This window comes from Mirounga leonina, unplaced genomic scaffold, assembly GCF_011800145.1.
Source record: "Mirounga leonina isolate KUSES-001 unplaced genomic scaffold, KU_Mleo_1.0 Mir_170, whole genome shotgun sequence".
NCBI lineage: Eukaryota > Metazoa > Chordata > Mammalia > Carnivora > Phocidae > Mirounga > Mirounga leonina.
In genome coordinates this window covers 17377269-17401433 of record NW_023270433.1, presented here as the reverse complement: position 1 = coordinate 17401433, position 24165 = coordinate 17377269, and the positions used below count along the sequence as shown (strand labels likewise).

Here is a 24165-nt window from a genome sequence, read left to right as displayed (position 1 = left end):
GTAAACCCTGTCTGTGGAGTTTCTCACTTAATGCTCTTCCCTTTAACCCTACAAGATCAAAACAACTACCAGCTCCCTGTTTCCAGAGGAAGACACTGTGGTATAGAGCAGTGAGAACTGGCTTTCCCCAGGGCAGGTTCTGAGGACAAGGAAGAATCAGGATTTGCACTCAGCTCAGTCTGTCCTCCTCCTAGTGCCACAGCCTTTTTGACCCGAATTAGAAAACTAATTTTGGTAAGGGACGAGCAAGCAAAAAATTTGAAACCTCAAGAACTGACAGTGTAACTATTTTAAAACTCAAGACTGAGTGGTCAGACTTCACGGAAGGAAAGCCACCAGCAGGATGAGAGATGGGGTCCAAACCACACCCTGGGCTCCTTGTCAGAACAGCCCAGATTCCACAGCCATTAATAAAATCAATTTCAAAAATAAAATAAAGACGTGTTCAGAGTTAGGGATGACAGCTCATGACAAACACATTTCCAGGACAGAAGAAGAAAGGATGGTCCTATGTCAAGAGGTGGGAAGGGGGTAGGGGATATCAAGAAGAAAGGAAAAGAAGAGGTAAGGGAAAGCGATCATCACTTCTAAAGGATGTCAACTGATTTGTCAGCTCTCAGTGTTAACTGCTTTTGGGGTTCCATAAAACATTTCTTTGCTCTCTACATAATGGGCCTGTAGGATTTCAGACTGGCTAATGCCAAGACTCCATAACGTCACCCAGAGACAGGATTACTGCTTGTGTCTCAGTCGATAGGAACCACCTGCTGGGGCTCTGTCCCTCTCTACTAGATGCTATCCCAGTAAGTTGGCAAAAGGAGGGAAAGGGAGTTAAAATTAATTTTTAGCACAACAAGGACAACAAGAACAACAGTGGTAACAGCTAACACTTCTCACACTCTTACTGGGAGCTCATCACCAAGTGGAGAGCTTTTGTGCACTATCTCATCAAATCTTCTTCAGGTCCCAGTGAGTCAGACACTGTCATTATCCCCATTTTCACAGAGAAGGAGATGGAAGCTCAGAAGGTTGAGAAGCACACTCGGCGTCACACAGCTGATAAGTGCAGGGAGAGACTGGAACCCAGATCTGTCTGTCTGTCTCGAGTCTATACCCATAATGGGGGACAAAGGAACCAGAAGTCAGCCATCTTGAAATCTTTCAAAAATGCTACTTTCTTCATATAATCGTAGTTTTGAGAGTTGGAAAAGACCTTATAGCTCTTAATCCAGTCACACACTTGTGTATTATATAGATGGGTGATCCTAGAGCCCAAGAGGTTAGTGTCAGCACTTACTGATTAAGAAGCTATGGAGTCATGCTCTCAAGATCTAGATCCCAAGTCACCACTTAAGGCCTGAGGCAAATGCTACTTCCTCTAGGAAGTTTGCCGACATGTCCCACCAGAAGAGATCTGATAGCCTATGGTATTTTGGAGATTCCATTCCCAGAGCTCTCACTGTCCCCAATTGATTTTGCCATTCTGACAAACTAAAACTTGGGCCCCCACATCTATGAGATAATCAGTGGCAGAGCGAGGGTCAGAGGTCCAATTTCTAGCTTACAGTGATATTCTTGAGTTTGGTGCATGAATCTGTTGGGTGTTACCACAGAGCCTGAATATGTTGGGTATTCAAAAGAGTGCCATGGTATTTAGAAAAGTGGTATCTTCCAGAGGAAGTAGGGATGGGATGTGGTTTGGAGGTGAAGGAGATTCGGATGGTGGAGGGATAATACTTACTGAGCACATACTTAGTTACTGTGCTAGGGTGTTTCTTACTTAAATCTCATGCAACTCTACAGCCTAGGTTTTATTATTACCTTCTTACTGAGGCTTATAGAGGTAAAGCAACTTATCTAAGGTGACATAACTAAAAATGTCAAAGCCAGATCTGATTCCACAATCTGTGGCCTTTCATACCATCATTAAGTTATAAGTCATTTGAGAATTAAACCTTTGTCTTCGTCACATTCATACCTGCATTTCTTAGCTTAGTATCAAGTCATAGGAAGTCCTCAGAAAATGTCTGATGAATAAATAAATGAGTTATGAATAAGTAAAAACGTGAATGAATGAAAGAAGTGATGAATAAGTGAATGAGTGATGGAGTATAAGAGTGGATGAACAGACGGATGGATGGATGGAGAAAGAGAGGAAAGGGGAGAGAAAAGGATGGAAGGAGGGAGGGATTCATGATTAGGTAAATGGGTCGGTGAGTAAACAGAAGAAAAACAAATGATTTCAATAATTGGTGAAATTGGTTGCTAAGGGAAGTGGCCTATAGTTTCATAATTAGGATACATGAAGACAGCTTATCTCTAGAATTCTATGTAATAGTTTATGATGGATGCATCTCAGTGTGACAATACTCACTGAGAATGGAACAAAAGAAAGAGGAGCCCCCTTTCCCTCTGAGATTAACAGCTGAGCCTTAGAATGACTTCCTTTTGCATCTCTAGAAGTGTGAATGCAGTGACTCCAGTGTACTCTGTGAGGGAGTGATGGTGGCACTATTTCTAAGGGGAGCAGCTGAATCTAGTAAAACAAACTAACAAATACATATGAATACAAGTATATATATACATATATATGTGTGTATATATACATACATATATATATGTGTATGTATATATACACACATATATATGTATATATATATTTCAAATATGCCAATGTAATCTTTTTCAGAGGAGATATCATGGAATTGAGAAAAGAACTCCAGGCAGGCACTCCTGCCCCAGCCCTCCTTGCTAACTTGCCATGTTTCCTCTCTTGGCTGCAGATTCTTCATTACTAGAAGAAATGGTTTTGTGTTCCCTGGTCTCCCTGGGCCCTTCAGTGCTAACCCTGTAGGATTCTGTGGCTTACTGTGGTGACACTTCTCCAATGGATACTTCTAAACCTCAGCATCTCAAGGTGCACATATGGGCTGGCCTATAAAACATTTGGTTGGCCTGGACGGATTACTCATTCCTTGCCTCCCAGACTTAAAATCGACCTGTTTCACACTCCCCACGCACCCAGCACATCTTACTTGTAGAGACCGTCGGGCTCCAGACACTTGAAGATGACGGAGTAGATACTGACTTCAGGGACCTCTCCATGGCTTCGACCAGCTGCCACACAAGATGTGCCCAGGCCAGAGAGTAAGTCATCAGCAAAACTCAGGAACTCTCCTGGAGGGAGACAAAGAAAGATGAGCTCTCCAGCTCAGGCCTTGGTGAGCAGACATTCTTGCTGCTGCCCAAACCCATGAAATGTCTGGATATCATTATCAGGAGGATTAGTGGACAAAACAAGCACAGCATATGAACATGACACAGATTAGTATCTAGCCCTAATGCCCCTGTTTAAATTTATGCTGGAATTTTCTCAACTGGAAAGTGGGCATACTAATACCTACCTTTATGAAATTATAACAAGGCTCAAATGAGGTAAATTACTGTGTACTAAAAATGCATGGAAAGGTAACCAGGGGAATAATGCTTTCTGCCCAGAGTAAATTTTCTGGTCTTGTTCCTGCCATTAACTTCCTCTTCATTACTTGAGCAAGGCTGTTCCTTCTTGGGATTGCATTCTCCTTCCAAGGATATAAGATAGGTTTCTTATCGCATGGTCACTCTTAATGCAGTGGTACTAGATTCATGAAGTGTTATGTTGAGATGGACAGAAATCTGGTCCAACTGAGGGGGAAAGAGTTCTATGACTGATGAGTGATGAAGGCCATGGGACAGGAAGGGACAGTGGAAGAGCAAGGGCAAGTGCCTTGATTTCCATGATTTCCAAAAGTCGACTGAGCCACTGGGTTTTAGGAAGCAGCTGAAGTTTACTAGAAATAGGCCTGACTAAAAAGAATAACATTTTCAAATCTAGTCTTAACTCTGTTAAGGATTTGCTGGATAGCTTGGGGCAACCGAATTCCCATCTCTGTGCCTTAGTTTTCTCCTCTGTAGAATCAAAGTGGTAGAATCACTATTAGAGCTTTGAAAAAAATAAAATAAAAACACAGATGTACACAAAGATTGAGCTATGTGAACAAACATTATGGTACTATTTAAATCAAGAAGAGTTTAGAAACAACTAAATGTTCAACGATATAGAAACAGCAATATCAATTATAGTTCAGTGATGCAATGGAATATTTTGTAGCTATTAAAAACAATATTGTGGAAGATTATGAAATTATAGGAAAAGATATTAAATTAAAAAACAGGCTGTGCTATTACAGAATAATCTAATGTTTGGTGGAAATTTTACATGTGTATCTATTTCAAAAGAGAAGGAAGAAATGATAGCAAATACATAATAGTGGCTTTGTAAAGTGAGATAAGGAAAAATAAGAGAAAAAATACCCATTATCTCTGTTTAAAAAAAAAAAAAAACTACCTACAATGAAATGTAACAAAGAAAAAAATCAGTAAAAAATTACTTAAAAATAGATAAAATAAATGAGCCAGAATAAATGGCCTCTAAGTTCCCTTCCAATTCTAAAATCGGATAATTTAGGAGCAAAACAAGCATGTGAGTTATTTTATACCACACAGTATGGAGGCATCCCTACAGTTCATTCCTTCTCTTTCTTGTCTGGTATGGAATGCCTCACACTCTCTACTCACTTATTCTTACTAATAAACAAGAAGAAGATGTCCATTCAACTAAATCTTCTCTACTTGATGTTAAGGACAATCCAATATAATGGAACTATCATGGAACAGTAATATTGGCCAAGTGTCTGAGAAGACTGTGACCCGGGGAGGCAAGGAACTGGGAGGGCAGAATATACAGATCACCTCCTGTTGGTCTTTCAAAGAAAAGTTTCATTCTTCACTCACAAGTGAATGAGGTTAACATTTGTCTGACTGAACAGTCTGAATAGCCCCGGGAGTTCAGGTAAACAATGGTTCTATAAAGTATTTGTCCCTATGGTCCAATCTAGTAGAGCTGATGTGTGGTGTTCTTTGTTTTCCACTTTTTACAATGACAACTACAGTTCATAGACTTGATACATAGGTGCCAGAGGAAGTGTCTGAATCAGGCTGATGTCAGCGAGACGCAGGTTCACCTGCTATTGTCGGAGAGACTTTGGACTGAATTCTATTTCCACCATTTACTGCAAGTCTCTTAACTTCTCAAAGTCTCAGTTTTCCTTTCTGTAAACGGGGTCAATAGCTCTTACTGAGTTTGGAGTCTAGAAAGAAAGGCTGAATCTAAGAAGAAATTCTTTGTCTAGAACCAGCAGTTCTGCTAGAAAATGAAAAGGTAAATGAAAGCTTTATTCATCAAAGATTTTGGCCTCCCCTCTTTCTTCCATAGGCCTCTTATGTCAGTTTCTTCCATAGTAAAATCATAAACCAACAATGTCTCTCTGCCAATAGGTACCAAAGCAGAACAATGTATAGGGTGGAAAATAAGGAAAGGGGGAAAAACATGGAATTACTCACAGGAGGGAGTAAGGGCTTTGTTTCTCTTGGTTTCTTAGGATTTCAAGTTTGGCAGCTTACATTTGTTTTCTTTGAGCTTGGATCCATGTCTGTCTGCTTTTCAATTTGTTTCTAGATAGCCATTGAAAGAGTTGGCCCCTTGTGAGGGAATTCAGTATTCCTGTGGCCTGTATTAACCATCTTCAAGCCAAAATATGGTTGACATTCATTTACAAATGGGCATAGTTTTCCAGATATTTCAATCCATTTCAGAATAATTTGGACCCTGGATAAAAGCCTCATAATATGTCTAATAGGTCAGTAAGATAGGCACACGGTTCTAAGGTTTATAGGTTTAGTTCAAGTGAAGAAACTGGATAGCATGGCATATATAACTAGTTATACGGAGGACATTCTAAGGAAACTCAGTGCCCAGTTCTATTCGGGACTAAATATACATAATGACGTTCAAATGAAAAGAGTTAAAGGGAAGGAAGCTGACATTTAGTACCAAATTTTCTTTTTTTTCATTTGTCACAATACTCAATACTAATGAGTTAAATGTTAATATCTCTCTTGTAAAGCTGAGATTAAGCTCAGAAATTTAGGGAGGAACAGAGCTGAGATTTGAACCCAGATCATCCTAACTCCAAAGCCATACCTTTTCTTTTATACTATGCTGCCTCCTAGAGAAAGTTTTTAAAAAAAATAGTGTTAGAAAGTGAGCTTTCTCAACTCTGTTCGGTCTGCAATTGAATTCATGCCACTCGTAGTTCTGTGGTCTTGGGGAATGAAACAATAAAAGAAATGGTCCCTGACCTTCTACAGTTTGTAATCTGACAACAGGAAGGTTTCTCAAATACAAGAACAGACCCATAAAGTAAAATGTAAGATTGCTTTTCTTGGCACTCTATTCCAGAAGGTTTAAATGTAACCTAGGTGGAGACAGGTGAATGAGGCAATCCTTCACTGTCCTTGCTCACTTAGTGGGGGCGTGGGGGGGGGGAGTAATTAAGAAAGGCCCGGAGGCTTCTCTATGCACAAATGCAAATCAGTACAATTCAACACATGCATCAGGGTTCTACAATACACCATACCCCAAGTCTGGCAGTGGAACAACTGAACGAACAATACTACAGTGCAGTGGTTAAGAGGTTGAGCTCTGAATTTATGCTGTCTAGGATTAAATCCTGGTTCACCCCCACTTACAGCTTGCCTTGGACAGATTCCTTGACTCTTTACATCTATTTTCTCACATGTAAAATGGATATAATTCTAGTATCTAACTTACAGCATTGTATCATATAAAAATTGAATATATTGCTTACAAATCAATTAGCATGTCTGGCATACACTAGGGCTCAAAATATGTTAACTATCATTATTGTTTTTATTATTATTGTCATCATAACAGGGAAGAGAGATAAGGACCCTTAGATTTTTTTTTTAACCCAACTTTTGGGTAAAATCCTATCCTTTTCCAGGTGACAAGTGAAGCCTTGAGAAGGAAAGTGGCATGTCCATGGCCAAACACAAAGTAGGAGGTTGACTTAGAACAAAAACCTCATCTCTTGACTCTTAGAGCCTATGTGATCATTCCTATCAGCCAGCCTAGGAGATAAAATTGCTGAAAACTGCAGATGTTGCTCTTCAGTTTCTGACCAGCTATAGTCCACATGAATGTGAGCTCTCTTTACTATGTACCAGGCGCTGTGCAAGGCACACAGTTCCACCCGGCCATCTTCTTAAACTTGGACTCCCTAAGAAAGATACAAAGCCCAGGAGAGACAGAAGTAGTTCAACAGGTTTCCACTATGTAATATATTCTAGCAGTGGTTTGCCAAATAGAATATGCAGAACTCGGGACGCCTGGGTGGCTCAGTCGGTTAAGCGTCTGCCTTCAGCTCAGGTCATGATCCCAGGGTCCTGGGATCGAGTCCCGCATCGGGCTCCCTGCTCCGCGGGGAGCCTGCTTCTCCCTCTGCCTCTGCCTCTCTCTCTCTCTCATGAATAAATAAATAAAATCTTTAAAAAAAAAAAAAAAATATGCAGAACTCCAGAGTTGAGAAGGAACGGTAGAGGTGGTAGGTAGGGGCTAAATTCTGCCTCCTCTTATACTCACGCTAACTTCAAACCAGAGCAACACCAGTTAGATCTGTTTTATATACTGATGTTTTATGTAAGTTGGGGAAAAAACAGTTTTAAAAATGTTGGCTTATAAGTTTTATTGCTAAAAATGTTTGAATCCAAAAACCCTGCCACATTTCCTGATAGGAATACAGAAATTCAGGAATGTTGCAGCTCCACTCAAGGCTTCGCAGCCTCTCAGGGTAGAGTCCAGGATTAAACCTATCTCTTTTGCTTCTGAGCTCCATGTGCCTTCCACTAGGACACCCTGCCTACATTAGCTCTGTCCCCTCCTCTCTGACATGTTATGGCTGTGTGGCAGAATCCTCCTAGACCCCGGCTGCTGCAGCCACCGCCTCGCCCATGCCTGTCCAAGATTCTAACATTCTTTCTCTGTTTTTCTTTCCTTGAAAACAGATAGGGAGTTGGGAGTCGCTGTACAGGAATGTGCCTGTTCCCCATTATGGCTCTTCTGGGGCTGTAACCCGAGTGGGCTTGGGCCAGACCCCCACACATTTCTTTATCCACTCAGACTCAAGCCTTGCTCTCATTACAATCCACAGAAAAGGTCAATCATGATTCTGCTGAAGCTTCAGAACCAACCCAACAAAGCACAGAGTAATTTTTCTCAAGGCCCCACCGCCTGCCTCAATCCCCTATCCTTTTATCACTCCCTCAAATCCTCTGCCTCCTCGTTTTCCCTCTCTCTCTCTTTCTCCCCTCACCCTCTCGCTTCTGATTGAGTTGAGGTCAGAGTCAAAGCTGGCCACAAGAGCAAATTGAAAACAGGCTGGGAAAAAAGCAGCAAAGAATTCCAAAATACAAGGGGCGGGAGTAGTGAGTTATTTAGCCCAGGTGGGGAGAAAGGTCCCCGGCTCAGGCCTCCATGCTCTTTTCAGGAAACGCCAAGGGGATGTGGAGGCCACTCTGGGCCTGGCCTCTCTCTAACCTGTGGATGCTCCTTGCCAAGGAGAAGCGGGGCTCTGTGTTTCCCACCTTTTCTTTACGTGGGCAAATGTAGAAATTCATTCAGAGACCTTGTCACTGACAAGATACATTTTTTGAGGGCCTCAGCTGCAGTAGATTTGTTTCTTCCAAAACACGTTATTTTAAATTTGAAGACCTGGTGTCTGATTCTCACGTTTATTGTAATGGCAGCATGAGGTAGAGGAAAGAGAGTGGGTTTGGGGGGCAGATGAGACCTGGTTTTAAAGCCAGCCTCCACCACTTAGGAACTATACTATCTAAGGATGGATGATTAAACTCTCAGAGATGAATGCTGCTTCATCATCAGAGAATCAGGTAAGAAATAAATAATATATGCAGTATGCCTGCTACATGGATGGTGTACCAATGTGAGTGCCCCCCTCCATTCCTGCCACCACACCTCCATTAGGTCTCATCAGTTCGTCTGATGGCAAAATTTTTAGTGCTGAAGCTCAGCTGCTTTTAGATACATTATATAATACCTAAGTCCCAAGAACTTTCTTTTTTTTTTTTTGCAAAAGGAAGTAATTTTTAAAAAGAAGGGAGGGAAGATGGACTGAAGGCAAGCAGAGAAAAGGAGAGTGGGAAACGAAATGTTTATTTCACTCTTATCGTATGGCATCACACTTTTACCTATATTGTCTTGATTAAACATTCTAAAACAACACCACCTTGAGAGACTATGGACCCTGAGAAACAAACTGAGGGTTTTAGAGGGGAGGGGGGTGGGGGGATGGGTTAGCCCAGTGATGGGTACTAAGGAGGGCATGTATTGCATGGAGCACTGGGTGTTATACGCAAACAATGAATCATGGAACATTACATCAAAAACTAATGATGTAATGTATGGTGACTAACATAACGTAACAAAATAAAATTAATAAAAAAAACCCCACCTTGATTAATATTCAATTTAAATTGAATATTAAATTTAAAGACTTAGGTTAACCGTGCCTTTACAAATGAGGAAACAGGTTGAAGGAAGGCTAAGTGACTTGCCTACTGGGATCCCATGCTTTTCCTACCGCACCTGGGCCCACAGACTGGGAGATGTTGTGTCAGCAGGATTTGTGTTCTGGTCATCTCTGTGTCGTCAGGACCCAGCATAAGGCTGGCTGTGCAGATACATGTGGCAGGCTATGAAACTGAACTTCAGTGTGATCCACCCCTATCTCCCCAACACTGGCACTGGACATGAGAACTCTCTTTTGGGAGAGCCAGGCTGCCTCCTATGTGACCTCTTTTAGGAGTGCATAGGACTCCCATGGAGAAGGGACTGCCAAAAAAAAAGAAGGCTCCCAAAAAGGCAATGGTGGTTTAGCGGACATCTACTGAGAACTCTTATGTGCCAAAAATTGTGTGAAGGCACTTCTGGCTCCTCCTCACGCCAGTCCTCAAGGGGACATCTGTTGGTCGGACCTGCTCTAAACCCATGCCTCCTTCTACTAAGAGCACCGGTTTTCCACCAGGGAACCAGCTCGCCCCCCATTTCAATCTATATGATTTTGCTGCAGGTAAGGCCTACTCCCTCCTTCAGAGATGGACATGTGGTTTGCAACCTGCTATTCCATGTCAGAGGCCAAGGAGAGATGAATGAGTGATTCAGGCCTGATCAATCAGACTAAATCCTGGGACAGCATCCAAGTCCTGGTGATGACATCATTGAAGCTTTGGATCGGTTGGGTCTGAAGCTAGATATACCCTTGGATATTTCACATACATGAGTCAGTATTTTCCCTTTTCTGCCAAAGTACTTTCCATTTGTTTTCTGTTACTTACAACTAGGAGTCCTACCAGATACAAATCCTATGAAGCAGATTTTATGATTGCTATTTTATAAATGAAAAAAAAATGCTCACAAGTCTCAAGCAGATTGCCTAAGGTCACACTCCATCTAAATAACAAGTCTGAAACTTCAAATCTATAGCTTTCAGACTCCAAAACCGGAGCCTTCCCATATCCCTAGGGCAAAGGATACAAAGATTCTATTATTCAACAAAAATCACTGAGAATTCCCAATTCCTGCTTTCTCTAGCCCTGTCTTCTGACCTCATTGCCTACACTGTCTTCCTCACCCACTCATTCCAGCGATGCTGGCATTCTTCCTCCTCCTCTAGCATGCCATGGATGCTCCAACCACAGGGCCTTTGCACCCATCATTTCCCTGCCTGAAGAGCTCTTCCCCATATTTTTGCAGGATCACTCCTTCTTGCCCAGATAGCTGCTTAAATGTCATGTCCTCAGAAAGGTCTTCTCCAGCTACTCAGTCTCATCTAATCATTCTCTATCCCTGTTTTCTACTTTATTTCTCTTCATAAAACTTATCAATCTTGCTCACATACTGACGAATTACTGTACTGTCTGTATCCCCCACTATGAGCTCCATGAGGAAAGGACTGTTCACTTACCACAGTGACTATGCACAGCAGATGCTCTGTAAATATTTGTCTAGGGAGTGAATGTATTTACTGGGTACCATAACCTGAGGTGATGGCTGGGAACACAACATGAAGAAGAATGTCTTAGTTTGTGTTCCCTGGAAAGCAGAGACTAAGAGAATGGTTTGGGTACAGATGGTTTATTTGGGAGGTGATTCCAAGAAGCGGACATGGGAGAGAGGAAAGAATCAAGTAAGGAAAAGGAAACATCAATATAGAAATGCATCATGAAGTTTGCCACCATGAGTGATGGGCAATGGGAACTCTATTCTACAGGGACCTTCTAAGAAGTGAAAGAGATGTCTCCTAGAATTGTTTGGCTGAAAGCTAGGAGCTAGAGAACGTATTCCCTGATTCCTAAGGACCACTGGTTGAGAGCCTCCCCACGAGTAACAACTTCCCCACACTTTTTTTTTTTTTTCCAGCTGTGCATGCCTATGGGTGTAGGTAGCTCTTAGTCTTGTACAATGCCATGGGGCAGAAAGTGGAAGCTTGCTTTTAAAAGTCACTGGCAGTACAAGCTGAGCCTTGGTGCAGACAGTGCTTCTCACCACAGCTGCAGCTGCAGTAGCCCTGGGCCAAGAGGATACGGCATGGCCCCAGAGGTGTCTGCTACAAAGACCCAATCTCCGCCTTCGAGAAATCATAGGAAGAGCAACTGATGTGCCTTCCTCACTGAGGCCTAGGACAGCCCTGTTAACCCCACTGTTGAAACAGTTATTAAACACCCACTAGGTTTCAAGGAAAAGACTACCCACTGTGGGATGCAGCACTGAGCCACCCTTTCCCTGTGGTGCTTGTGACTTAGCGAGGCAGAACTGCGGTGGTTGCTTTTATGAGTGACCCATCAGAGAGTCCTGCAACTTATTATTAATACAGAATTTAATAATGATTAACCTCAGTATTAATATGCACTTGGCTAATAGAGCCTGCCCTCTTCTACAGTTGGATTAATCAGGGCCATACAAGCCCTCGTCATCCCCACCATCCTGAGGACAAATGATGCTAACGCATTTGGCTGGAGTGGGTATTACTAACATGTGTGAGGAGAGCCAGTCTGGGGACCAGCCGGGCTGTGCAGGAGGAGCAAGGCGGAAGGACAGCCAAAGCCCCCCCGCCATCACTCTGAGGACCACGCTGTGTATTTACTGCCCTCGCAACACGCATCTAGGGAGGGTTTTCTTGTCTGCCTTTCCTTTTTTAACTTGCATTCCTAAATGTTACACTATGGTGAAGTGGAAAGAACCGAATGTACAAAATGTGCTTCTCATCAGAGTCTCAGTTCCTCTAACACTTGCAACTTTGTCTGGGCCGAGCGCTTCATTCAACGTCTCCCTCCTTGGGTAAAGAGGCAGGAAGCCTGTGTGCTGCTGGTGGGCCTGAAGAGCCCCTCGGACCACAGGTGTGACGGAACAGCCCACAGTCTGGTGAGCTGGGGCTACTATCCTCATTTTGTCCAGAAGAGAAGCTCAGAGAGTTGGGGCAAGTTGCCCAACCCACAGCTACTACACAGTGAAGCTTGAACCCAGGTTGACCCAATTCCAGAGCCTGTGGGGTTTTTTCACCATAACACGTACTTCCTGATTGTTCGGTCTCTATGGGCCTCAGTCTCCTTGTCTTTTAAAGGAGGAGGTCAGTATCTACTCTGCAAGAGGGTCACGAGGAGTGAATTAAATTAAGTCCATAAAAAAAATATAAAAGTGCCTTATGATCTGCGAAGTGTGGTGTGCATTTAGGGATTGTTGTTGAGGTCAATCCACAGAGTGCCAGTCAAGAGGATGAAAATGTCACATGGCTGCTTCCATAGTTAGAAGGAGGAACAGGAGGCCTTCCTTTGGGAGGAACTGAGGTATGTGGGTGTTCAGCCCCAAGGACACAAAAATGGGATGATCAAGAAACTTTACAACCTGGAAACATACCCGTCAGTGGCACAGAGGAATTCCGGTGTCACAGGAAGGAGAAAGGCATGGGGGGATGAGGGTGCTATAATGCAGGGGAATTTCGGGCTAGCATCCTGAGCCTGGAGCTTCCAGAACTCTTAGCTCTGGAGAGCCGGCTTCTCTTCCTTCAGTTCAGCTGAAGTCCTACACCTGCTCTGAGCCCTCACACCACCCTATCTAAAGCAGACCTATGCTACCTACTCTCAGTTACTCCTCATCATTGAACTCTTGATCTTCTTCTAAGCACCTATAGTTACCATGCTTATTTATTTACCTCCTTATTTTCATTTGATTACTAAAATGTTAGCTCCATGAGTTCAGAAGCTTTATCCATCTTGTTCCCTCTTGTTCATGGTTTCCCAGTGTCTAGCAAAGAGGGGGGTGGGGAGGACACAGTAGCCATTTATTAAAGATCCACTGAATGAATCAGGGAGGGGTGAGGCCAGAGAGGTAAGCAACTAATGACTCAGCCACGACTTTGCAAACATGTGGAGACAACTTATGTTTTCGCTCATATCCGGTATCTTTCCAAAAGCTTTCCTTGGCCACCCTTCCATCTAGCAAGGGTCAGGTACCATAGGATGGGTTCCCACAATGCCCTCACTTATCTCCAATGTGGTCCTTAGCCAACTGTCCTGCAATCACCTGTTTAGAGTCTCCCTCCCCCAGTGACCAAGAGGACTTATGGAAAGGGACCTGGCTTATCTTATTCATCATCTGAGTCCTGTGCCTAGGTGTGCAGAATGATCAAGTAGATGAGCTAGCATGGCTTCCTTCCCAGCTGGAAGAAGGCCCACTAGGGAAGGGATGTACTAGGGTTTCCCTGCACACCAACTTTTGAATGGTGTTGGGAAGGGCAATCCCAAGAGGCCAGTGGATCCTGTGTGAAAGAACACTGAATCCAGGGTCAAGGGGCACCCCTGTGTTCCTACAAGACTGTACAAATCTGTTCACGTTTCTGCCAGAGCAAATGGCCATAATAGAAAGAGTGCATCAAACACTTACCCAGCCTTTACCTGATTTGCTCTTTAACTAATTCCAATGTCAAGACCCTCTTTATTGTCCTCTATATTTGCCTATCACTTTGCTTTCTCAGCCTGAGCCTCCCTGGGCTTCGTCTAGGTAGCAGATCCCCACACCCCAGGAAATTCCTCCCATTAGTGGTATTGCTTCTTGATCTCTGCCCAACCCTGGTGTTTCTGCCCAGCCAAGCCTTCCGCTGCATCACTTAGCATCCACACGGGCTGCCTGTGAATCCTTTGACTCTTCTCTCTTTCTGATGAAGATTATCACTCTCTTCTTACAACTCTCTCCTTTTGTAAAGCCCTTTAAAGTTTACAATGCATGCCCCTACCTCCTTTGCCATCATATTTAGGCTTCACAAGTGCTCAGTGAGGTGGGCAAGATGGGATAGAAGTGAAAATTCCCTTTTTACAGAAAGGAAAACTGAAACTCAGGAAAGCAATGTGTCTACCAAAGAGGCCCTGGAGCTGGATCCCACGTTTCCTGACTTGTGATCCATGTGCTCTTGTCTCCTCATCCAGACCGTGAGCCCAGCTGTGACTAATACAGGCTTACAGCCCCGCCCTGAAGTACCTAATGAGGCAGTCACCCTTAGTGAGCCCTCCACACATTTCCTGACTTAGACAATTACATTTACTAAGACATCAGTATCAAATCCCTGTTGGGGAGGGAAGAGTAGCAGAAAAGGCCACACTGTGCTCTGGGGTTTTAAATCCTGGCTTTGCTAAATGACTCCTCTAAGCAAGTTACTTAATCTCTCTAATCCTCATTTTCTTCAACTGAAAAATGCATGTGAAAATGCCTACCTCAACAGAATCAAAAGAATCATACTGAGAGTTAATTTAGACAATGTATGCAAAGCACTTAGCACAGTGCCTGGCACATGGTGAACACTCAGTAAGTGGCAGCTTTATTGTTGTTATTACTTTTATTATGGAAAATGACAATTCGTAAAACATTTCACTTGAGGTAAGTGGAGAGAAGAAATTCGACAATCCAGGGAAAGTGAATTATCCTCCTGAATTTAGCACCTCTTACTCTGCCCAAACCAGAACTGCATAAACTATGTGCCCTGAGATAAAAATTTGCTCAATGCCCAAATCTCCCCTCCTTTTTCTAAACTTAAATGTCAAAGACTGTGGTTAGCAGATAGCTGGGATATCTTCCATAGATAAGGGAGCCTGTTTGTCTTTCTCCGTCTCTCCTGGGGTGATATACACACCAAGCTTCAAACCCAAATCTGACCAATATTCTCCAAAGGTAGCCTCTGAGGACCCCAATAAGGCACCAGGAATGAATGAGGTTCTAAGGCCATTCCATTCCCCAGCCAACTTCCCCCAAAACACACACTCTCTAACACACACAGCCACACACGTACATGTACACACACAAATGCACATCCCTCTCCTCATCCCATCCCTGTGCCCAGCCCTTATGGCAGGGAGACTCCAGGAAGGTAGAGAGAAGGCCAGCAAAGATGAGTCAGTTTTTCTAGTCGTGCAAGCAACACCATTCCACCAGCCTGAGGTGAATCACTGAGAAGAGGTGGACCTGGGAGGTGGCAGTGAGAAGTAGATTTCCAGATGAAAGAGAGAGACAGAGAGGGAGAGAAGGAAATAGTAAGGAATAGAGAAAGAGTCAGAAAAAGAACCAGAGCCAGGAAATACTCAGAGACAGAGAGCCTGAAGGAGGAATAGATAGCAAAAGAAAGGAACACAGAGAGAGAGACAGAGAGAGAGAGTCATACGCAGACGGAGAGACAAAAAGACAGAGATCAAAACAGAGATAAAAGGAAACAGAAGAAGACCAAGAATAGGAGAAACAAGAAGGGAGGGAGGGATAGTACTATCCCAAAAGAGAAAGGGATAATACGAAGACAAAAAAAGAAACAGGAGGGAAAGAGGCAGAGAGGGACATAGAGAGCGAGACAGCTGGACACTGAGAACCACCCCTGCATGATGAGGAACAGAGGACAAGGCCTGACCATTGCAACGGCACCATCTTGGCTCTTCCAAGGGCTGGCTAATGCTCCTTCTTTTCATTCCATCTTCCATGGACTTACCTGGTCCCCTTCACTGAAGAGATGGACCCCAGGCCCAGAGGGTGAATGCTGCTCCCTTCCATTTTAGCTTTGGACCAAAAACCAAGCCAGTCAAAGGTCCTATCACTCCATAACCTGGCTAGAAGAGGGCCTTGGGGTCCCACTGAAATCCCACAGGGAGAGGCGACTTTGTGGAGATGCCCAGAGGCTAGAAGGGCCTCCATAAGAGATGGTGGCCCTTGAGCATTTGACCAGGGCAACTTTAGTGGTCCCACCTCTCCCAGGGGTAATGACCTGAGAGGTACAGAAGGGAGAGTGAGTAAGTAACAGCCATTTTCATCCAAATCCCCTCATCTATCCCTCCCACACACATACAGGACTTTTTTTCACTGTTAGAATGACTTCCTTGCTTCCCAATTTATATTAAAATTTTCCTTTAAATAGAGAAGGGGAAACAAGTTCTCTCTTCAACCCACAATGAAGGCTATAAAAGGGTTTTTAAGCTTGGAAAATTTGGCTGGTCAGTTTTTCCTACTGTTTAATATATGCCTTAGGTTACACTGAATGAGTAAACATGGTTTATAAGCTTCTAATTCATAACTAGCCCTGCAAGTTTACAGCATATATATATATGGTAAGTGTGTGTATAAATAGGGTATACACACATGCACACATATATATAAATTATAGTATACATGTGTAGTATTCACATATATGGCATACATATATAAAATATGTGTATAAAGTATATAGATGCATACATACATACACATATACACACACAAGTAAATACTCACACATGTGAGAGTCTGTGTGTGTGTGTATAAGTAATCTCTCAAATTTGACATCTCATTAGGGGTTTACAAAACCATCTCTCTCATTTGATCCTCATAATAACCCCAGGGGGTAGGCAGGGTGAGATGTCATCCCCACTTTATAGGTAACTGGAGTTAAGGCAGAGGCTCAAGGGACCCACACATCTCCAAGGGGCCGCACACAGCCCATGTTACAGCTCCCCTCCACAGTCACACAGCTGATTATTACATGAGCACAGGTCAGGCAATGACTATTCCTGGATCTTCAAGAACATAAAGCTAAGAAGAGCCTAAGGCATCATCTAATTTCAGGGCTTCATTTTACAGACTGGAAGACTAAAAGCTCAGCGGCTCACTCCTTGCCTAGATGGTGCCTCTGTGCAAATCAGGAAAAAAAAAAGAAAAGACATCCTTTCCTTAAACACTTCCCTTCTATGTATCTGAAAATTGTCCTAACACCCCAATTTATTAGAACAAGAAACTGATGATTAACACGTGACTATGATGTCTACAACTGGGATGATGAGTTTTTAGATGCAGTGTAAAGCCTGTGCAACTGTACAATGCATTCCTGGGAGGGAGCTCAACCAGGGTCAGGGCAGAGAGGAGGACAAGAGAGAGGTTAGGGAAGGTCAGATGAGAGAGGAACCAAATTGCTGAGGTCTAAGAATATAACTCATTTCACTTAAAGTATAACAGGAGAAAAAGAGTAACTAGTGTTTATTAAGCACTTAATTATGTCTGGAAGTTACAGCAACCCTTGAGTGGGACACATCTCTACCGCTGCCTTGCCTTCTCTCCTCCTCCTACACCTCATTTGAACATTCACAATCTGTTAGGTAATATACCTAGTATTTCATTTACTTCACCTCATTTCAGCTTCACAAGAACTCTAAGAACTATTTCCTCACATTTACACATGAAGATATCAAGACTAACAGAGGTGCAGCAACTTGCCCAGATTCATGCAGCAGACTGTGAGGCTGAGATTTGAGTTTTGTGAGGAAAGGGTAGAGGTCAGATTCCTCCACATTCTCTGAAGAGGGCTGAAAGGCTCTATCTACTCAATCAGTATGGACTCTTCTAGCACACCACACCCTACTTTGTATATAGGGCATTGACATCCAGCAAGGGGGACTGATGTGCCAAAAGCCACACCGCATGAAGCACCAGCCAAGAAGGAAAGCATCTCTCTGACTGCTCGTTCTGTGTGTTTTACAGTGTCCCACAGTCAAATCATCCCTTTGCTCTCACTGAGGCTGTTGAACAGAGCCGTGTGGACGATGGATTCATGGTCATCTATGCTCTGAGGCCACGATGGTGGCTCTGCCCCAGCTTGCCTCCTTGCTCCCATCTCTCCCTTACTAGCTTCCCAGTTTGGATGCAAACAGATATGGAGAGTCAACAGAAATTTAAAAAAAAAAGGCAAGGCAAAACAAAATTAAAGCCAGGAATCTGCCATAACAGGCAAAGCAGTGTCTTTGGATACCAATGGAAATGGGTTTTCTGTCTTCAGAATCCTCTTGTATAAATGGGAATAAGTACTCCTACTTTAATGAAGTGTTTTAAGGACTTAATGTGATGCAAAGTTTCTGGCCTGATGCTTGCCCATGATGCATTCAGAGCTTTGTTTTACAGACTAGAAAATAAGGAGAAGTGGTTATTGGCCAGGGTCACTCACACTGGACTAGAACTTTACAGTGTATATGGTAGTTCATATCCATCAACTCCTTACCATGGTCTATATGACCTAAGTGATCCAGGACCTCACTACTACTCACTGCAGCTAGAACCCGTCTGCCGGCCATACTTCAATGACTCAAAGTCACATCATCAGAGGTACTCCCTGATCACCTTAACTAAAGCGGCATCCCCCAACCTCTATCCCTATCCCATCTTTATTTTATTTCAAGCACATGTTACTCTTTGATATTATATTATATTGTATAACAGTTATTTTATCCTCATCCCTCCCCTCACCCCCTGCCACGGAAACATAAGCTCAATGATAGGAAGCATTTTGTTTTCTTTGATGCTGTATCTCAGCTTCTCAAACAGTTTTTGGTGCATAGAAGGTGCTCAGTAAGTGTGTATTAAATGACTTAACTCATAATTCCTCACAAAACACCAAGAGGCTAACCAGGCTGGGATTCTGATTCCCATTTTACACATGAATAAACTGAGGCCCAGGGAGGTGAAGAAAGGTCTCCAAACTTCAGCTGCTAAGTGACAGAGGTGTGACGGGCACACTGAGTCATCAGACTGTAATCCAAATTTCTCTCAATCCCACCAAACTGTATTTCCTACTATCGCTCCCCTTCATTTCCAAGTATGTACTGGCGAGTGGCTGTTATTTGCGATTCCACTGCTGAAGTGAGAAGCCACAGGAGATGGAGGTGTTAGGAGTGATTTTCCCATGTGTTCTCCACCCAGACATAGGCCTTGCCAGGGTCATGCTGTGGACAAGCCAGAGCACGGGTCCTCAGGGGGAAGCAGGCATCACCCATGGTCCAGAGCAGCCACCAGCAGCCAAAAGGAGGAGGGGCTCGGTATCAAATTGGGAGAATGGAGGAAGAGGGTAGGCAGGGATTGTGTAGTCATTTTCAAGGCTCCAGAGGGCCAGAAGGGAGAAGTCCAATTTCCCTTTCAGAGCAATTTCCACTCTGTGAAGAGGTGATGACTTTACTTCATTGCCCCGAGGTTTCCACTTGCCTCCTGGGGACAGCCAAGTCCTGCAGGGGAGGGAGGGCCTCACCAGCTCTTGGGTTCTCTGGAGAGGGAAGGCCTGGGCTGGGCCTTGGGTTGGGATCTGACTTCCTCTGTGACTCACCTGCCCCCTCTGGACATCAGCTCACTTACCTATTAAAAGAAATCTTGGGCCCAGAGGAACTCTGGGGATTGGTTTGGGGAGCTGGTGTTTAGAAAAACGTGGGCATGCTATAGGCCCATTCTGTGTTTGGTGCTCCACATATGTGATCTCCTTAATCCTTACAGACGTTAGTATTATCGTGCTCATTTTGTAGTTGGAGAAATAGCGGTGCAAGATCAATGGTCGTGTCCAAAATCACACCAATAGGGAAAACAGTGTTGGGATCAGAACCAAAAGCTGTCCAGGCTCTTAATATTTATCCTCCTCAAATGCAGAGCTGGGGTATTGTGCCCAGACATCCTCAGAGGCAGAGTCAAGGCCCTTAGAAACCACTGAAGTAAATCTTCTATCTCTCAGACAGATAAACAGGCACAAAAGGAAAGTGCCTTGCCTGAGGTCACACAGCAAGATAAAAGCAGAGTCTAATTAGAACCAAGCCAGACTTCCCTACCGAACGAAAAAGCGAATGGACGTTCACTGGTGGTCTGCATTCCATCATTATTAGCCAGGCGGGAAGAAGGTGGGCAGCCTGTAGGCCGAAGGGCAGGAGTTCCTAGGACAACCGCCCTTCCAAGCCTCACCCTGCAGACCACAACATTCCCACAGCCTAGCACAGTGCCGGTGCCTAGTGGATATTCAAGAATTTCTGAATGAATGAATTTACAGACCAGAGTCACTCCTTTCACCTTTGGTTCACACTCATCTACTTGTCTGATACATTCTTTCTGTCCTGCAAAGTCAATCTTCAGGACCCAGGTTAAGGCCCATGCCCACCCCCAATGCCTTCCCTGTCCACATTCCACTTTAATTCACAGGGACCTTACCAGCATTTTAAACCCGGGCTTTTCTGAGCCTCCGTTTCCTCACCTACACAATAGGATGGGAGCAGAGTCCCCATGACATCGGGAGAGTTCCATGAGGCACACGTGACATACTCACTAACAGGTGGCAGTCACAGCCTTCATCACCTCACCTCGTCCTACCACCTACCAACATGTTCCACTCACCCTTCTAGGACCTCAATTTCCTTTCAGTATATCCATCAACAGGACTAGTCAGCTGCCTGTGAAGTAGGGGTGTGTCTGTATGCGTGTGCTAAACACCCCGCACAGGGAAGCCCTGATTCACGAAGGCGTCATTGATACCTTTGCCCTCATGTAGGGCACTTCATGGTTTACAGGGCACTTTTCTTTTCTTTTTTTCTTGTGATCCTTAGAGCAAAACTTCCATGCAAATGATGTTACTTTTACCTTATAGATGAGGAAAGTTGAGGATCAGAAAGGGGAGTTGATCTGCCACAGTGATAAATGCGAGATGGGGGACTCTTGTAAGGGCTTAGGACCTGGACCCAGCTCTGCTAACCCCCTGTCAAGTGACCTTTCCTCAGCATCTCCATGCACAAGGTAAGGACATGACTGGAGCACACAGAAGGGAGTGCTTCCATGGAAGAAAGCACTGGGAAGATCAATAAAAGGCAGGGCGACAGCACGGGAAGGGCAATTTGGAAGACCTGCACAAGACGGTTTCAGAAGACCCCGGAGGCAGTGAGATTTGGGACTCAGCCTCTAGAGCACCATTTCCATCCCATACCCCTCCTCTACCTCTGAATTTTTAAACACATCCCCTGGTAAGCTGAATTTTTAAATAGTTCCCATTTGGATATTAATATGAATTTTGACTTCTCCCTTTTATCTAGGGACAGAATCTGGATTATGATTAGAGGTCAATCGCTCAGAAAATGGCAAAGCCTATATCATGAGCCAATGGATGTTTGGAAATGGTTGCTTTGGTGGGGGCCATGTGGGCCAGATATAGGGAAAATGTGCTGGAGGGCTTCTAAGAAAGGTTTCCTTTCTCTCTTAAGATGGAAACATGAAGGGAGAGTCCATTTTCTCTTTTGAATATATCTGAATATAATGCTTAGGAGCCTTGCAGCCATCTTGTGATCAGCACCAGGCAGCCATCTTACTATGAGCCTGAGGAAGGGACCACAAACAAGGGTACCACAGAGAACCAGAGCTGGATCTCTGTTGTGCCACATTTGGATCCACCCTACCTCTGGACTTCTGGTAACACAAGATAATGCATTCCTTATTGTTTAAATGGATTTCAGTTGAAATTACTGTTCCGGGCAGCCAAAGGCCACCTGACTCCTCCTTGGGGCTCTTATGTGCAGCCCTGCTTTGTGACCCAGCGCAGGTCTCACCACTGGGTGTTATGACCTACTGAGTCAGGTAGTCAGAAGTTACTGGTCACAAACAATACTGTTAAAATATTTAAGAATGCTTGGCTTTTTAGATCATCTAGACCAATTGTTCTCAAACTTTATCATGCATCAGAATCACCTAATGGGAAGTTCTTGTTCAAACACGATTGCAGGACCCCACCCCCAGAGTTACTAATTCAGTAAGTCTATGGTGGGGCTTGAAAATTGAAATTTCTTTCAAGTTCCTAGATACTGCTGTTGCTGCTGGTCTGAGCACCACATTTTGAAAATAAGTGATTTAGATAATTTAATACTAATGTCTCTCACATTTGTTTGCACATAGGTATGATTTCTTGGACAGGAGAAAAAGGAAGTGAAACTACAGCTAGTCCTCTTGTACCTGGAAACATCTAGGGGAGTGTATCTTGCCTTGACTACATCCTTCATGGGTGTCATGTGGAAATGAAGGTTGAGATCTAAGGTTCCAGATGCCTATTACTTCAGACCCAGAAAGCCTAGGACGTAGGTTCAGTGACGGAGTGATAACACGGAATGAGATGCCTATCTTCATCTCCCAGCTAACACATCTATGAAATCAAAAAGTACTATAGCCATTACCCATGCTGTTATTGTCATCACTTAGACTTTATCAATTCCTTTCTCATCCATCATCTCATCTAATCTCCATAACAACACTGTGAGAAGGGAACAATCATTATGAATATAAATATGATGAGAAGGAAGAGGGAGAAGAAAAGGGGGAGGACCAGAAGGGGAGTGAAGATAACTCCCATTGTACAGATGTGGAAACTGAGGTTGAATGACTTGTCAAACAAGTAAATTCCTGAGCTAAGATTCAAACCTAGGTTTCTCCACCATTAAGTTCTGTATTCTTTCTAGTAAACTGTGATATTTTCAGTAAGTTGGCACAGGAGTTAACTATGGGTAAGAAACAGAAAGTTCAGGAATTCTAGGGCTATCTCACCTTCCAAAAGAAGGCTATCCTCTTGCTTCAGAAACAGTAGCAAAGCAGACTCAGCCTATTGGGATGGCATGGTGTGGAAAGAGCATGGTGATCTTGGGTGGGTTACTAAACTTCTCTGAGTATCAAGTTCATTGGCTTTAAAATTCAATGTCATAACACCTTCCTTGCAGGACTGTGAAGACCGGCAATATTATACAGAAAGATCGTGACAGTCTTTGGCCCAAAGTAGGCCCTAAATAATAGAAGGCTCTTATGATTTTGATCATGATGATTATTCAGGGATGTTCTAAGAATGAACATGTATGAGGCAGGGGGCAAGGAAGAGGCTCAGATCCATGACTAGCAGGTACAGCTTGGGTAGATGTGGGCACTTCTTATTGAACCGGGCCTTGGATGCCAGCTTCTAAAGCTGTGATTTGCTAAATCAACCAGTTCGCGGGCCTTACTTCACAAATTATTACTTTGCTGTTTCAAAGGCCTCCCATAACTAGAACCAGCCCTCCACAAAGCAGGCAGAGTCAGAGCTGAGTTCTACGAGGAAAGCATTGTCTCAGGGGTTATAGCTGCCTGGAATGTATTTTTTGGCCAGTGCTGGTGGTTGGATTTTTAGCAAGGAGAGAAGGGCCAAAATGTTTTGTTGTTGTTGTTGTTGTTGTTTTTAAATCACATAGCTTAGATGCTTAGATTTGGACTGAAGTCTGTCTCTCTCTAAAACTCTAACATTATGAATACTGCCTCTGTTCCACTAACAGAATATTTCTCTCCTTTTTTAAAAAAGATTTTATTTATTTATTTGACAGAGAGAGAGAGAGACAGCGAGAGAGGGAACACAAGCAGGGGAAGTGAGAGAGGGAGAAGGAGGCTCCCCGCTGAGCAGGGAGCCCGATGCGGGGCTCGATCCCAGGACTCCGGGATCATGACCCGGAGTTGCTTAACCGACTGAGCCACCCAGGTGCCCCCGACAGAATATTTCTAACATGGGTTGGACACTTTGGTGAAGGTAAAAGAAAAGCCATTCTTGGTGGGAGAAAGGTTGAGGGTCCTGTTTTTGAGTGGCTTTGGCAAGTGTCTGCATTCTCTACCAGAGTAGGAAAAAAAAAGTCTTTTCAAAAAATTTTGTTCTAGTTTTACCTAGTAGGTGCTACGTGAAACATAACTGAGTTGACTGGAAGGCAAGTGAATTGCTGAAACACAGTGCTTTACTATTTGAGCCACAGATCTTAACCACCGTGGGTAAACATGTTTCCATGGGAAAATGTGGTCAGAGTTCCCTTCCGTGCTGAGGTGCCAGGAACACCTTTCCCTTGCAGCCT

General features: G+C 43.7%; 1 protein-coding gene across 3 annotated transcripts in view; it reads right to left on the bottom strand.

Moving 5' to 3' along the window:
• ASTN2 (astrotactin 2) overlaps positions 1-24165 on the bottom strand; it is an 868677-nt gene that overhangs the window by 51344 nt on the left and 793168 nt on the right. For all 3 annotated transcript variants that reach the window (XM_035015962.1, XM_035015963.1, XM_035015965.1), the window contains one exon: positions 3036-3177. In XM_035015962.1, coding sequence (XP_034871853.1) covers positions 3036-3177 — 142 coding nt within the window. The remainder of the gene's footprint in view (positions 1-3035; positions 3178-24165) is intronic.